The sequence below is a fragment of the Lonchura striata genome, chromosome 3 (genome assembly GCF_046129695.1).
Source record: "Lonchura striata isolate bLonStr1 chromosome 3, bLonStr1.mat, whole genome shotgun sequence".
NCBI lineage: Eukaryota > Metazoa > Chordata > Aves > Passeriformes > Estrildidae > Lonchura > Lonchura striata.
Window position 1 is genome coordinate 31,337,592 of NC_134605.1, and position 14,468 is coordinate 31,352,059.

General features: G+C 36.1%; 1 protein-coding gene across 5 annotated transcripts in view; it reads right to left on the reverse strand.

The window, feature by feature from the left end:
* AKT3 (AKT serine/threonine kinase 3) overlaps positions 1 to 14,468 on the reverse strand; it is a 146,366-nt gene that overhangs the window by 54,848 nt on the left and 77,050 nt on the right. For all 5 annotated transcript variants that reach the window (XM_021550421.2, XM_021550420.3, XM_021550423.3 and 2 more), the window contains one exon: positions 11,513 to 11,638. In XM_021550421.2, coding sequence (XP_021406096.1) covers positions 11,513 to 11,638 — 126 coding nt within the window. The remainder of the gene's footprint in view (positions 1 to 11,512; positions 11,639 to 14,468) is intronic.

The window sequence follows — 14,468 nt, forward strand, 5'->3', positions numbered from 1 at the left end:
CCATTTGTTAACTTGGTCTGTGGTATGAGGCTAAGAAGAGTATTACATCCTGGATTGCTATAGCATGTCAAGGAAACAGCAGTAGCCACTGGCATATTTTTCCATCTGCACCCAGCAGGAGGAATATGACATATTCCCTTCAATGGTAACCATGTCACAAATACTGATAGTACTGTAATTTCAGGGTAAGGTTTATTATAGAAGAGTCTAAGAAAATTCAGACGTTTAAATTAGTCTGATTATTAAATATAGAACAATCCCACACATGCCATCAGTGGGGCTACCCCAGGAAATCATCTAATTCTCTTTGTGCCCTAGGGCAGAATCAGATCTACCTATGCTATTTCTTGTAAGTATTTCAAAATCCCCAAAAAGTACCAATTTCAAAACCCCTGTAAGCAAATTGTTCTATCCAAGAAATGAACTATTTTTATTGCTGTAAGATTTTTCCTAGTATTTAATGCAACTGTTCCTATAATTTCAGCATACTGTTTCTTGTCCTTTTGATTAATTTACTTCATCTTTCCAGCGCTGTGCCTTTTAGACATTTGAACACTGCTTTATCTCTCTTCAGTCTTCCTTATGTCAGTTCAATCAATGTGTCCTTCACCAGCTGCACTTTCAGATTTGACATCTTCCTTATTCCACAACTCCAGACATATTACAGACCACCTATTACTCGTCTGTGGCAAGACCACAATGCTGGCAATTCAGGCACCAAACATTACAGCTGCAAAACTCTGACAAACTAAAATTCCTTATTCATGCAAATACATTTAAACATTTTTGAGAAGCTAAGGTTACTCTGTCAAAAGTGTTACATGCTTTCCTGCAGCTACCACAATGTAGACACAAACCATCACATCTCATGTGTGGAATATTATCACTTGTTCAAAGCTGATACAGATCAAATATGTGCATGTGATCTAAAATGATTCATCAGGTTCACAAATCAATCAATAATTATATGGTAAATGAATTCCTGTTCACCTACAATCTGCTCTAACTTCTTTTTGATATAGCTACCACTTACCAGTTGACCCACACCTTTTACTTATGTAGCTTACTATTCTTTATTCCAATTAATGTCAATGCTTTGCAGAAGTCATATGATATGTACCACTTAACAAGGCATGCTTTCCTTTCACAGAAATAAATTATTTTGGCTTGACATATTTTCTCTTGACAAATTCAGGATCCTGAAACCTCAACTATCATCTATTGCAATTTTTTCATTTGAAAAAAACAAAGAAATGTGAAAGTGGATATGTCTATCAATAGTATTTTTTTCTTCAGCTTAGCAGAACACCTCAGAAGCCTGACAGACACATGTATGAGAAACAAAAGAGGAGTGAATATTGTCCTATGCACATGCGTATTCCTTGATGAACAAACATATATTCACCATCTATCTATAAATTATTACTGAAGTCAGACTGCTCACTGTCAGGAACGGAGATGACATTCGATTTAACATTTAATTAAAAAAAGGGAAACAGTATTTCACCTTCAATGCTTACACACACACTGCTAGGTCTTGGATGGAAGGAGAACCATCCTCAACATGTAGAAGAAAGATCTACAGCAGGATGGACACAGTAAGAGGGAGTTTAACACAAAAGCTGGAAGAGAAATAAGGCAGACAGAAGCATGATGAAGCAGAGCTGCTTAGGGTACCTAACCAGGGTTGTAGCTCAGTGCAATTACTCATGAGATCAAAGAAATCCTCATCTTCAGGGGTATGGTTGAAGTCCAGCTGTGGTCATGGTGATAGCGAAGGGAGGGTTAACAGGCTTTTTTTTAACTTCCTCAGCTGAAGTTCCAAGGAACATGTGGGGCTACCTTTCTAGCAGAAGAGGCTGGAAGCATTGTCTGCTCTAAGATTATCTCATCTTGCTCCTGACAAAACCATCCTCTCATCTTTAATCCTATCACATTTCAATCATGTAGGCTGAAATTTTCTTTATTGGGTGTCTGCCTAAAGCTGAACACTGCTGGAAAATGCTGCTTTTTGGAGAAGAGACTTTAAACTTGGCAAATCAAGACCTTTGATATCCTTTTAGTATTCCTGTGAAAATGTAAGGCATCTGGCCACACTACATGTGGGAGGGATAAGAGTGCAGTAGGAGGAAGGTAAAAAATAACAGCAACAATTACTAAAGCATAAAATCACTGAAAGTCTAGGCACTGAGTATAATCCAGAGGCTACAGCTCTCTACTGCCTCTCCACATGCTAAATTGAAAGCATTTCACTTATACATTGTCGTGGTTTTGCCTTACCCTCTTTTTCACACAGTATGAAAAAGGAAGTACCTCAATGAGGCAAAATCCAATGTAGAAATATGGCATACAGCAAGTTATTTACAGGAGAGTTGTTATGAACAAAAGGCTAGGGAATAAATGGCAGAAAGTGGTAATAGGACAGGAAAATACTGGAACCTATGTGAGAAAGAAAAGCATGGGAATAGCTAGAATATGGCCAAACTAGAGTACCTAATTTAGAGGAAGGAAGGTGACAAAAGTTGCCAGGGACAAATATGAGCTGACTGTGTTAGGACAGACTGAAGGAAAAAAGGTACAGAGACAAACCTGCAGAAAATTCTGTACCAATCATAAACCACATATTCTCCAATGCCTGTGAAGGAACTGAAGATTTTGAATTCCACCATTTATTTTCTCTTTGCCAATACATACAAATATGAATACATTTAAATTGCATTATTTAACTTTTCCAATTCACATATTAAAGAAATGGAATTAATAGAATTACATCTGCTTATTACCATATAATATGGTCTTCACCTATATACGTATAAAATATTATATAAAATAGTATATATAGTGTATCGTATATAATATATATTATATAATAGATATATATAATATAAATAATATATAAAAGTAAAATAAATATATACATTGGTATGTACTTTAAGTAAATCTGTATCTAATATACTACATATATTACATTTTTCAGTCAACCATTAAAGCGATTATACACTTTATTAACAAGAACAAAGTATTTATTAACAATATAAATAATATTAAAACACTATTAACAAAATAAAAATATTCTGAGTTTTCATTACAGATACTAAAAAACCTTAAGAATTTAAAATTATACTGAAAACAAAAAACCTACAGACAAACAACCCCCAAAAATGCCATTTCACTATCACTGGAGGAAATTATTGGAAAATAAAATTTAGCGAAACTTAATTAGCTTTGGTAATATTCTGTTACAAGTGGATAAATATTTGATTTCCTCGTAGAAGGTTAAAATTGAATCCATTCATATCCACTCCTTATGAAGCAAAAAGGGTTTCAGAAAGAAGTGGAGGACCAGTGTATGCCCAAAAGAGGTGTACTACCCGTTCTTCTCAAGTAGATAAAAATAACTTCAGTCTGCTGACATTTAGTAGTCCCACATGTTTCATGTGCTGCTGTACACAAATGTATGGGATGAACATTATTCCTGCCCCAACTGCAACGTAAAAAAAACCTTGTCTGTGAATATCTTTCACGTACTACTTTTGGAAAAAAAATCTATTAAGATGAATAAGTGCTGTAATACACAGTTACTGCTAATTACCAAAATATTTTTCTACTAATTAGTGGAAAAACCATAGTAGTTTAAGACTGAATGAATAGTTTGGAAACTACAAAAGCATAGAAGAAAGAGTGAAGCTGGCTACTGAGAGCTGGCTCCAAATGCTCGAGTGATAGTTGGGTCATTACCAAGAATAGAGAACATTCTACCATAATGTCTTCAAGTGTGCTACTATACATAAACATATGTAATTAAAGGACTGAATCTCAACTCAAAACAGTTGGAAGCCTAAATTATCATTCAAAAAGATGAGTAAGCCAGTAAACAGACAGACTCAACTTTGTGTTCTTGTATGCTAGCCATCTACATCTTGGAATTATACATTTTTCTCCTAAAGCTTTCTGTCTTTCTGGGATGAAACATTGGTCATGAGAACTTTTCCTTTAATATTAGAGGAGAGGAAATACCTTGGGGAGAACACTTGTTCAAAGCAGCAAAATACAAAAAAAGTAACAGAGAATGACAACTCTGTTCTAACAAGTGCATAGCACTCCTTTGGCCATTTTTGGATGTATACCGAAAATGAAAAAAAAAATTAAAATGCTAAAAAGAAATGCAATGGATGTTTCTCAGTTATTGAAATTATCCTTTTAAAAAACAAAACAAAGTCAGGTACATACCAGAGGTTATCTTTTGTCTTCATATCAACAACCAACCTGACAATTCTAAAATGCTAGACTTTTTCAAATAATTGCTACTGTCTAAATTAAGTAGTTATGCTAGTTAAACTCTCCTGAGCAACTCTAACTACAAACTGTATTTCAAAACGTTCTGTTTACTTTACACCATTCTGAACCACAGATGACAAAGTTTGCTTGAAGCTGTAATTACTCTGCAAAGCTGGGAAGCCAATTAGAGGGCCTGAAACCTGCCAGTTCCAAAAAAAAAAAAAAGGCACAGATCATCTGTTCAGATTTTATTAAAAAGTTTAAAGTTTGAATTCTATAACTTTAACTGTATAATCACCAGCATTCTTTTCCTAAATGCAGTCATTCAGCATTTAAAAAAATAGAACACTAATACCATTTTATTATTTCATATATGAAAGGTTTCAACTTCAGCAGAATGTGTTGATATGGCGAGACAAGAATACTAAACATTCTAGCAGCCATAAAAAGTTGTACTAAAAAATGAACAGAAGGTTCCATATCTGAGAAATTATTTCTAATACAGACAATACGGCCTGAGTTTTAGCACAGAGGATAACTTCCCGTGATTATCAAATTATATTATAAAAATAGTATCATGCCGCTGCTTCCATTATTTATAATGTTTGCACTTTTTAACATATAGGGAGAGTGCTGTCTTTACACAGATCTATATCTCTCTAAGTATGTATCTATTTGCATAATAATTTAATTTTGATTTCTTATTTTTCTATTGGTCTTTCCTTTACAAGATAAACAAATTTGTCCCAACCTTTGCTTATTTAATTGCTAATCTAATTTTTCTTTCTCATATCAAAATTTAATGAACACACTCCTTACAAATACCTTTTTCTGTTGTTGCTACTCTGCACTCCAAATCCACGCTTCTCTGATGACCTTTTTTGTTAGACAAATAGTAGACAACTAGCAGAACTAATAGACCATTTTCATAACACGGAGACAGATACACAGATTTTTGCTCATACACACATGAAAATCTATGAATTTTACATATAGGAACAAACATAAGTGTGTACCCATACACACACCCTTATCTTGGTCCCCTTTTGACTCTCCCACTTGTTTACCCACTCCCTAAGGGAAATCTGCTTCTCTGAGGATCTCCAATAGGCTTTGTTCCTTCTTACTACATCTTGTCTAGGGGGAGTATCACCCTAAACTTAAATTTGGTCACACAGAGATTTATGTGAACAATTTAATATCTCTTCTTCGATCTGAACAAATACAGGTTTACCCTAAAAACGCTATTCCCAAAACAGTTCATAATAGATTGTTTTTGTCCATTGTTCCCTTGACTGTATCACTCTTTTTTTTGGTATTTCCCATTTCTTACCCAGCTCTATCACAGCAGATACAGGTAGCTTTTCAACATTGTCTGTCCCCACAGCCTTTCATCCTTGTTATCATTTTTATTCAGTACCAAAATGCCACCCATTCCTTTACTGTTACAATTTCACCATCAGTTCTCTAAAGCATTTCCAATTTCTCTCTGTTTGCCAAGCTAGTTCTCTTTAAAATCCTCATTAAAACTTTCCTTCGCTATACCTTTAAAAACAGGAAGGAGGGAAGTAGGGAGGAAGAAAAGCAGGGAGATGAGAGTAAAAATCTAACCTTGACAATGGATTAATTGTTGATGTGCTGAGACCACTGCCTGTACTACAGGCTAATACTGTCTCATAGTTTTCTCATAGTCCCCCATCTGTTTGCATCCATCTGCTGTCACTTGTTTTATATTTGGAATTTTAGTATTTTGGAGCAGGGACTGGCTTTTTGTTCTATATGGGTAAAAATCCCACTTCTGTGGGGCTTGGCTCATGACATGTACTTATATGTGCTTTGATAATACAACAACAAATATGACAAAAAGAACCCTTAATTATATTCCTTGAAGATGTAAAAGATCAAACTTTGTGCAGTTTATCATGCTGCAAAGTCTTTTATTTCCAATACTTCAAAAAATACCAAAGTAGCATCTATGTCTTCATGCCATTACAACTAGCTTGTCATTTGCCCCTTCATGCAAAGAGGGAGAATGGAAATAGAAGATTTCTGCATGGGTTTTTCCTGGGCTTTACTTTGTTTTAATGGAAGAAGTAAAGTTATACATCCTTCTCTGTCTTTCATGTAAACACCCCAGTTTTATTTAAGCAGCTGGGTATATCACACTGGCATAAAAACTTTCAGGCCTGGCTACAAACTTCCAAGTTAAAAGGACAGGATACCAACTATACCACCTAGAAAGCATTCATAAAGCAATTTTAAAGCCTCCCAGACATTTCTCCATCCAACATAGATGGAAATATTTCCTATATTTGCAAATGCAGTACATAATACATACATTAACTTTTTCTCTCCACAGGTATTCAACATTCAGTGTTGAATGAACATTACTTATTCAATTCTACTACTATAACTTTGGAATCAAACTCACACTGTAATTATAAGTACAGTTATATCTTAAGTCTGGGTTCATGTAATCCAGTATTGTAACGAATTTTTAAAAATGGACTTCAATCTCATTGAAAAGTTATTTCTGGAGTTGCACACAAGGTCGTCCCTAATGCTGAAGTGTTTTGATATATAAATTAATCTCACTTATAACAGACATAGATATTTCCCTACCCATTTCTTTAAAAAATGTCTTCTGGGTTCTTTAAGTCCTAACATTATTCCCCCTAAACCTTTCTATTTTCCTGTTTTGAAGATTTTTAAATCCTAAAAATAATAAAATCTTGTCTCTGGCCCACTGAAAAGTTAAGACTAGGGAAAAGTAGCACAGATCCTCCATTGAGAATAGCCATGGTTCTTGATAATCACTTCTGCAGAGAAAATTTCTAAAAAAATTTAATTTTATAAAAGGCTACCTTCTCATAGTAATAATATAATAATAAATTGCTTTTTCTTTTTAAAAACAATGAAAAGGGTAGCTTAACAGAGTGCTTAGAAAGCATTATCTTTCAAGATAGGAAAAAAGTTCCAGGTGACATCATTTTTGGCCAAGGTTCAAAGGATACTGTGAAGGGATACAGCTCTTCCCAATTATTCCCCACGTAAAGATCAAAATGAAGGCAAAGGGCCAATTCTTAGAGACACTTCATCCCAAATGTGCTGTGTGATCACCTACACACTCACTGTGCATATGAGAAGTTCGGGTTTTTTTAAATCACTGAAGTCACAAATCTTCCTGAAGTAGAACTGAAGTAGAATTCTTCCCCACTCTGCTTTCCCAAATAATGATGACAATCAAAGACCAAAGTGGTTTACATAAAGCAGCGTTTATTCCACTTACACAGCAGTGGGCCAGTTGAAAACAGCATTACAAGGCCATGTTGGATTTTTTCGAGGGGGTGGGAGGGCACTGAGGAAATACATCCTGTTATCCAGAGTATTAGTTTTGTTCTCAAAGAAGCATAATGGCATTTTAAAAGACAAGACAATTTTTATCAGGCCTTTGCCTGTACAGAGAAGTCATACCAACTGAATCCAAAATTATTTTTAAACTGGTTCTGACTGCATAAATGCCTAAGCAAAAGCAATTTAAATTAACATATTTTATTTTGCAGTTGAAGTGGGCTAGGAATGCACACCCACTCAGTTACCATGACTTAGTCAATCAAGAGTATCTGTGCAAGCTACAGCAGTTTGATTACTTGCAACTGCTCCTGTCTACCTGAAAAGAGCTGAACTGATTTTGAACCAGACAATTCCAGTAAGCTCACACCTCTGAATTTACCCCTGAAAACCAGCATCACCCGGTTTTAAGTTTTCACAATGAATTTCCCACCCATGTAATTACACCGCCTTCATTTATCTTCAAGTGCATGGTAAGATACCACGGCAGAGCTTTTTGTGAGTCTCAGTGTCAAGGCATGAGCATTAAGGGACTAACAGCCTACTTCAAATACACAGCTCTCACAACTCCCATTTAAAAGAAGGTGGTTTTGTTAGGTATAAAATAAGCTGGCTGCATAGGAGAGGAACCAGTGATTCCTACACACCATTCAGTGTCACCAAATCTGGCTGACTTGTTCACCCTGCAGCCTTACAGCAGTTCCAAGATGCAGTGCAGGGTGCCCACAGCTGCCTTCCCTGTGCACCCACAGCTGGGAGAGTAGTGGTCACAGGCAGGTGAAGTCCACCTAAGACCAGCCTGTCCTTCCCCAGGGCTCAGCTCCACCCAGCCCCACTCTGTCATACCCTTTACTCAACTGTGTTTCATCTTCAGTGCTCCAAGGAAGGGAGATCCCTCATCTCCATTTCAGGTCCACATGGTTCCCCTGCATTTTGGGTGTCTGGCAATGAACTGAAGCACGTGTGCTGCCTCAGTCTCTCCCTCTCCAAGTAAAGAGTCTATCTGTTTATACACACACTTCCAAATGCCTTCCCCCCACACTTCTTCCCAAGGAAAAGGCCTCTGAACACTCCATTCTATGACAAACCATTCCTCAATGAGAAAGGCTCTATTAACAAAGACATATTTATCACTGAAAGCACTTTCAGCAGTCATTAAAATAACTTCATTCTCTCCAGCTTTCTCCTCATTCCTAATGGAGTTCACAGATGACAAAACTCCAAAGAAAGAGAAATGCTTAGGTGTGGAACTTTAAAGTCATCTTGGAAAAAATCAAGTGCCACACTACGGGAAATGATACTATGCCTGGGAAAGAGCTTTACTTTTGCAATGTAAAGCTGATGTCACAGGAGTGGAAGGCAGGGGACACTGGTGGGAAAGGATCTGCATGATGGAAGTAACTAGCTTGACAGAGCTGCTTATGAAAGTTTTAAACTACACAGCAAGTATCATCCAAAGTAGAACTGTGCAAAAATTCCCATGTTTAACTCCAACAGTACTACAAAAATAATACCATAGGCTTGGCCTTTTCTGTTTAAATAACAAATTGCAAGCAAGAGCCAAAGATGTCTATCATTTGGAGAGCAAAAAGTAGACTGAGACCACACTCTCACTTTACAGATAGCTACAAGATTACATGAAGATAGGACTGTAAAGACATATCTTTAAGTCCCTGCCAACCTAATCAAGATGGTATTAACAGTGATCTCACACTCCATCTGCCTGGCTAGTAATTTATGAAAAACGTACTTCACTATTACAGGAAAAATATGTTGTGCTGCTTGTGGCCACAAACCTACTGCAGCAGCTCAGGAACGCTTGGATCAGAGGCCATGAGACCAGTTCTTGACATTTATCAGGTACTTCCCATGAGATGTGATCCATTCATACAGCAATTTTGTTTGTTTATTTGCCCTACTGATGATCTCATCTTCAGACAAATAAAATAGATGATAAAAAACTTACAGTCCCTTGTAATTTAGAGCATAATACCATACTGGTTTGCTTTTCATCCTGTGAATTCTACACAGGCACTCCACTTAATTTCATGAGATTATTTTGATGAGTGTAACATCTCCCTATTCTTGCACTGATCAGAAAACATTTCTAATAAAATAATGCCTTTTCCTGTCAGAAAAATAGAAAAAATCATGCTTATCAAAACTGGATTTTTTCAATTAATATCGCATGCTTGTTCCTTTAGCTTACACAGCCTAAGAATCAGACCTATGAGACTTGCTAGCTGCAGAAAGGATTTTTTTTTTTTTTTTGTGAGGGGGGGTGGTGTGGGTGGTGATGGTGTCATTTTGGAAAACAATGTGAAATCTTTCCATTTCCATCAAGGCAAAGTTCAGGGACAACATTCCTTTCTAATATCAGAATTACATAACAGAACCTCTGGGAACCAAAAAAAGCCCCAACTAAAACTAGTACCAACACACTGGTAATTATGTTACAATAATTGCTAATTATGTATTTCTTTGCTTAGCAGAACTACCATTTGGATCACCCTTCTAGTTGCTGCAGCAAAGGAAGACAGACTATGTAATGAAGAAAATTACAAGCAGGTAAAGAAAATTAAAAGCAGGTAAAGCAGGACAAAAAAGCCCTGTTGTTCTGTTGCAAACCAGGGAAAACTATCTAGAAAAATACCACTTGCTAAAAAAGAGTAGTTAGAATATGCAGAGCAATAACTAAGGAATTAATAATGGCCTATGATTTAGTCAATTTCTACTCATATGAACAACCTAAAGGTATCACTGCTTTTATGCTGAATACCAACAAGGCAAAAAGAGCCTCTAATACTATTAGATGGTTTGCATAATCAATATAATTTTCTATTGCAATCAGAATATGCAAAGTTTTTCTCTTCTAGCTGTGAGATGAGACATGGGCTTGAAGCACAAGATTATATTCTTACCAAATAAAATACACAAATTACTTTGTATACACAAAGGCTGAGTCAGTCTCAAGTACAATTTTATCAAGAAAATAGGAAAATTCAGTCTCAGTAGCATTTGCTCCATCTTCAGCAGTGAAGATGAAGGGAACCCTTTCTTTAAATACAATACTTCTGTGGTGGCTCCTATTATCCCTCCATAAAACTAAACACTGCCACTTTTTGTATTGCAGTACACTTAATACAATTTTGAAAGAAATTGGGTAAATTCTCTACTGCTCCTCTGAAAGTTTCTAGCTGTGATATTTGCAACTGAGAGATTTTTTACCCCCTTAATTTTCCTCTCAACCACTTCCATTTCTGTTCAGAAACACTCACCAATCTCACTCTGAGAGATCAAAAACCCTACAAATTTGTCTTTTAGAAACATTCTTGGAAAACACGCAATCTTCACTTTATCCAACAGATACACACTTTGTGGCTTTGCTAATATATGCAAATTGTCTGATTGCTTGAAATTACTCATTAACCAGGCTGGAGAGCTGATTACCTGATTATCCTAGAGAAAAATAACTTAGCATGTCATTTGAAAGTCTAGATAATTTTCTAATTAATTTGAGTTTTCAAGTGAATTCAGAGATACTCAGAGAAGAGGTCAGCAATCTACATAAAGGTAAACTTTCCAGGAATTTTCTTCTTACAGCAATCATTTGTCAAATATCATTGTTATTCAGAGACACTTCAGACACACACATAAAATGAGAACTTAGATATCTCAAAAACATTCAAAAAGCAATGCATGGTTTTTCCATGCTGCTGTAAATACATCCTATAGAGCTGAATGTAAGATTAGTGGTGCATTAGTATGGCACATGGCACTAAACTTGCAGTATTACCAATAAATTCTGAATTATACACAAAGCAATATGTAGCAGATAATCTGTCGATATGCTGAGAGAATAATAAATACTGGAAATACATACTTGCCACTGAAAAGTTGTTGAGTGGATATGGCAGATCCACATCTTGGGGCTTCTCCTTATAGCCTATGAAAGAGCCATCTGTCTTCAGCAGGAAGTATCTTGGCCGCCAGTTTTTTATATATTCTCCTATATGAGAAGAAAAAAAAAGTTTATTAACACTGTAGAAAAAAATCCAAACTTGAATATTAACAAACATATCATATTATCGGCATCAAATATTAATTATATCAAAATCTTTTCAGATGTTTTAATTTTACAGAGAAAGCCTTAACTCTGTCCAAAAGAAGGGAAAATTGAATTGCAATGGTAAGCCTGGACTGTACAACAATGCCTCTGGAATAAGAAGCTACAAGTTGCATACTAATGTTGTATAATTCTGAATTTTATCACACTATACTTTTCAAATATCCTGCATGTTTACATTATAAGTAATTAATTTTTTTTTTCAGGAAAGAAAACCAAACTCTACAGCTTGACTTTTGATAACCAAATGAGATCTAAACTCCTACAAGGTAGAACACTTACCCTGCTGAGCCAAACCAAAAATCATTCATTTTCTCAAAATATATACTAAGCAAATACAAGGAAATTCAGAGTAATGGAAAACCTACACAAAATATATTTTAAAAATATAACTGAAAATAAAAGGAAAGAGCAGAAGCCAACTACCTTCTAAGAGGTAAGTCCACCAACAAACCTACCAAGTCACATTTCTCCTACCCCAGCCTGAGCAAAAGATTCTGCATTCTGAATCTATGAGGAATTTAGGACTAGAAACATATTGAATACACAACCCCTTAATTAATGCCACTTATTTGCTCTTAAGGGTGAAAAATTTCCTCAATGCTATTATACTTTACAATGCCACACCAGGATTCAGCAACAACTTCATTTTTAGAATGCAGTTACTCAGTTCAGTACAGGTTAGTTTAGATTTGCCCAACTTCCCTCATCTTTGATTTCTATAAATTCTGCAGAGTAAATAATGACTATTACTAAAGCTTTATTTAAAGTCACTTTCATCATTATATATGTGAACTTTTTCAGAAAAAAAGTGGAATTTCCAACAAGTAACCTAGGACTTCTCAGCATTTGTCAGATGCTCAGAACGAACCATCCCAGGGCCTGCACTGCTCCTGGGCTGAGCCCCAGCCTGGCAGTCCCCTTTACCACCTCAGCACCTTGTTAGCCATAGCTACAAAGCTTTTAGGCCGTTCAAAAGTCAGGAAGAAGTTTATATCCATGTCATATGGAGGTCACTTCATTAAAGAGTAATCTAAAAATTCATTAATTGCACCTTCACTTTTCCATCACAGCAATCAACTAATTGTCACTGAAGTTCAACATGGGAATTGCTGATATGGCTTTGATGAACTTGAGCACAGCTTGTAAGGATTTTGACAATACCCATGGCTTAACAAATCCAACTGCAGCCACTAACATGTCCAATTTCCTGTATTTAAGCAGAGAAATTGAGTATGGAATACAGGATGGAGGAAAGAAAAGAACAAGTAACACTGGGCTATTCAGGCTGGCTTATGTAGCAAAACTCTTCTTATTTAGTCCTGCTTCTAGATAGCAGGGTACATGCTCAACTTTGCTATACATTTTTTCAGAGGTAGAAAGAATTGAAAAAGTCCAAGCATGACTTAATTTGACTACTAAATGAATAGTGCAGATATGGCATCAGTTACATTTGTACTGATGCAGAGCTTTATCTCAGGCCTCTGATTTCAGTTTGGCTGGGAACATCCCTACTGACACTTCCAGTCTGAGCTCATTTCACAGCAGGAAATCCCCGTTAACATGAAAGCATGCAATAAAAAAACCAAATCAAAACAAATAGGTACAAGATACTTTGAAAGCTGAAGAAGAAACACAAACACAGTGTGGGAAAACACATGTGTAACTTTAATACCAACAACAGTGAAAAACTAGATCAGTATTATATGAAAAGCAAGAAATTAAGTTTGCTGAATACCTGAACATGAAATAACCATAGGCCTAAGTAAAGGAATGAGTCATATTTTAAAAATATTTAAAATATGCCCTGCAACAAATTTTCTGAAATCTGTATGGACTTAAAAGTTGAAGCCAAAACAAACTCTTATGTATCAGATCATCCAATGTAAGTTCTAAAAATATTAACACTCTAGTTGCTTTCTTAAAGAGATGAAAAAGAGAATCTTCTGTATTTTTCTAATAAATTATATCTCATTTCATTGTAAGAGCAAGTGAGAGAAAGTTCCTGTTACTGGGTTTGCAATCTATCCAGATCTTAGTCTTACCTAGAAGGCAGGGACCTAAACCTGCTGAAGAATTCAAGGGCAGGATGGAGACAATATCAACATGCCTAAAGCAGGTCAGCCATCCAAGGGCTCAAGTTTCAGAGTCCTCCTTGCTGCAAGGAATAAACTGGAGAGGGAGAGGAGCAGATTCTGCTCTAGGGATGAGGGCTGATAAGGTAAGTACACTTAATGGTCACTCAGGAAAGAACAGCAGCCTTTGTTTGCTTACATACACTCTCCAGAATGAAACCTGTTGGAAAAGACCATTCTAGCAGGTGGCCTCACAGACCCAGCACACATTTCTCTGACTGCTCACTCCATCTTCACCGCCTAGGACAACACTTTAGGCTGAGTACCCAGTAGCAGCCAAACACAGATTCTCTTAATCAGAAAACTGGACAGATTTTTAATCACCTACTGAGTTATGCAGCTGATGCTTTGCCTGGAGAAGAACCATTAGAAAAGCAGAACAGGACTTTCAAGCTCCTCTGAAGAGAGTTAGCAACTCCAGATAAAAGCTAATAATAGGACAGGTATGCACCAGTTTACCTATGAGCACAGCTGTACCTCTGTCTTTGCTCTACAAACTAGCGCCAGACACAGAAAAAGCAATTTAAAAGCAATTGTAAAACACTATGTCTTCATAAGAATCCATATAATTCTTTCAC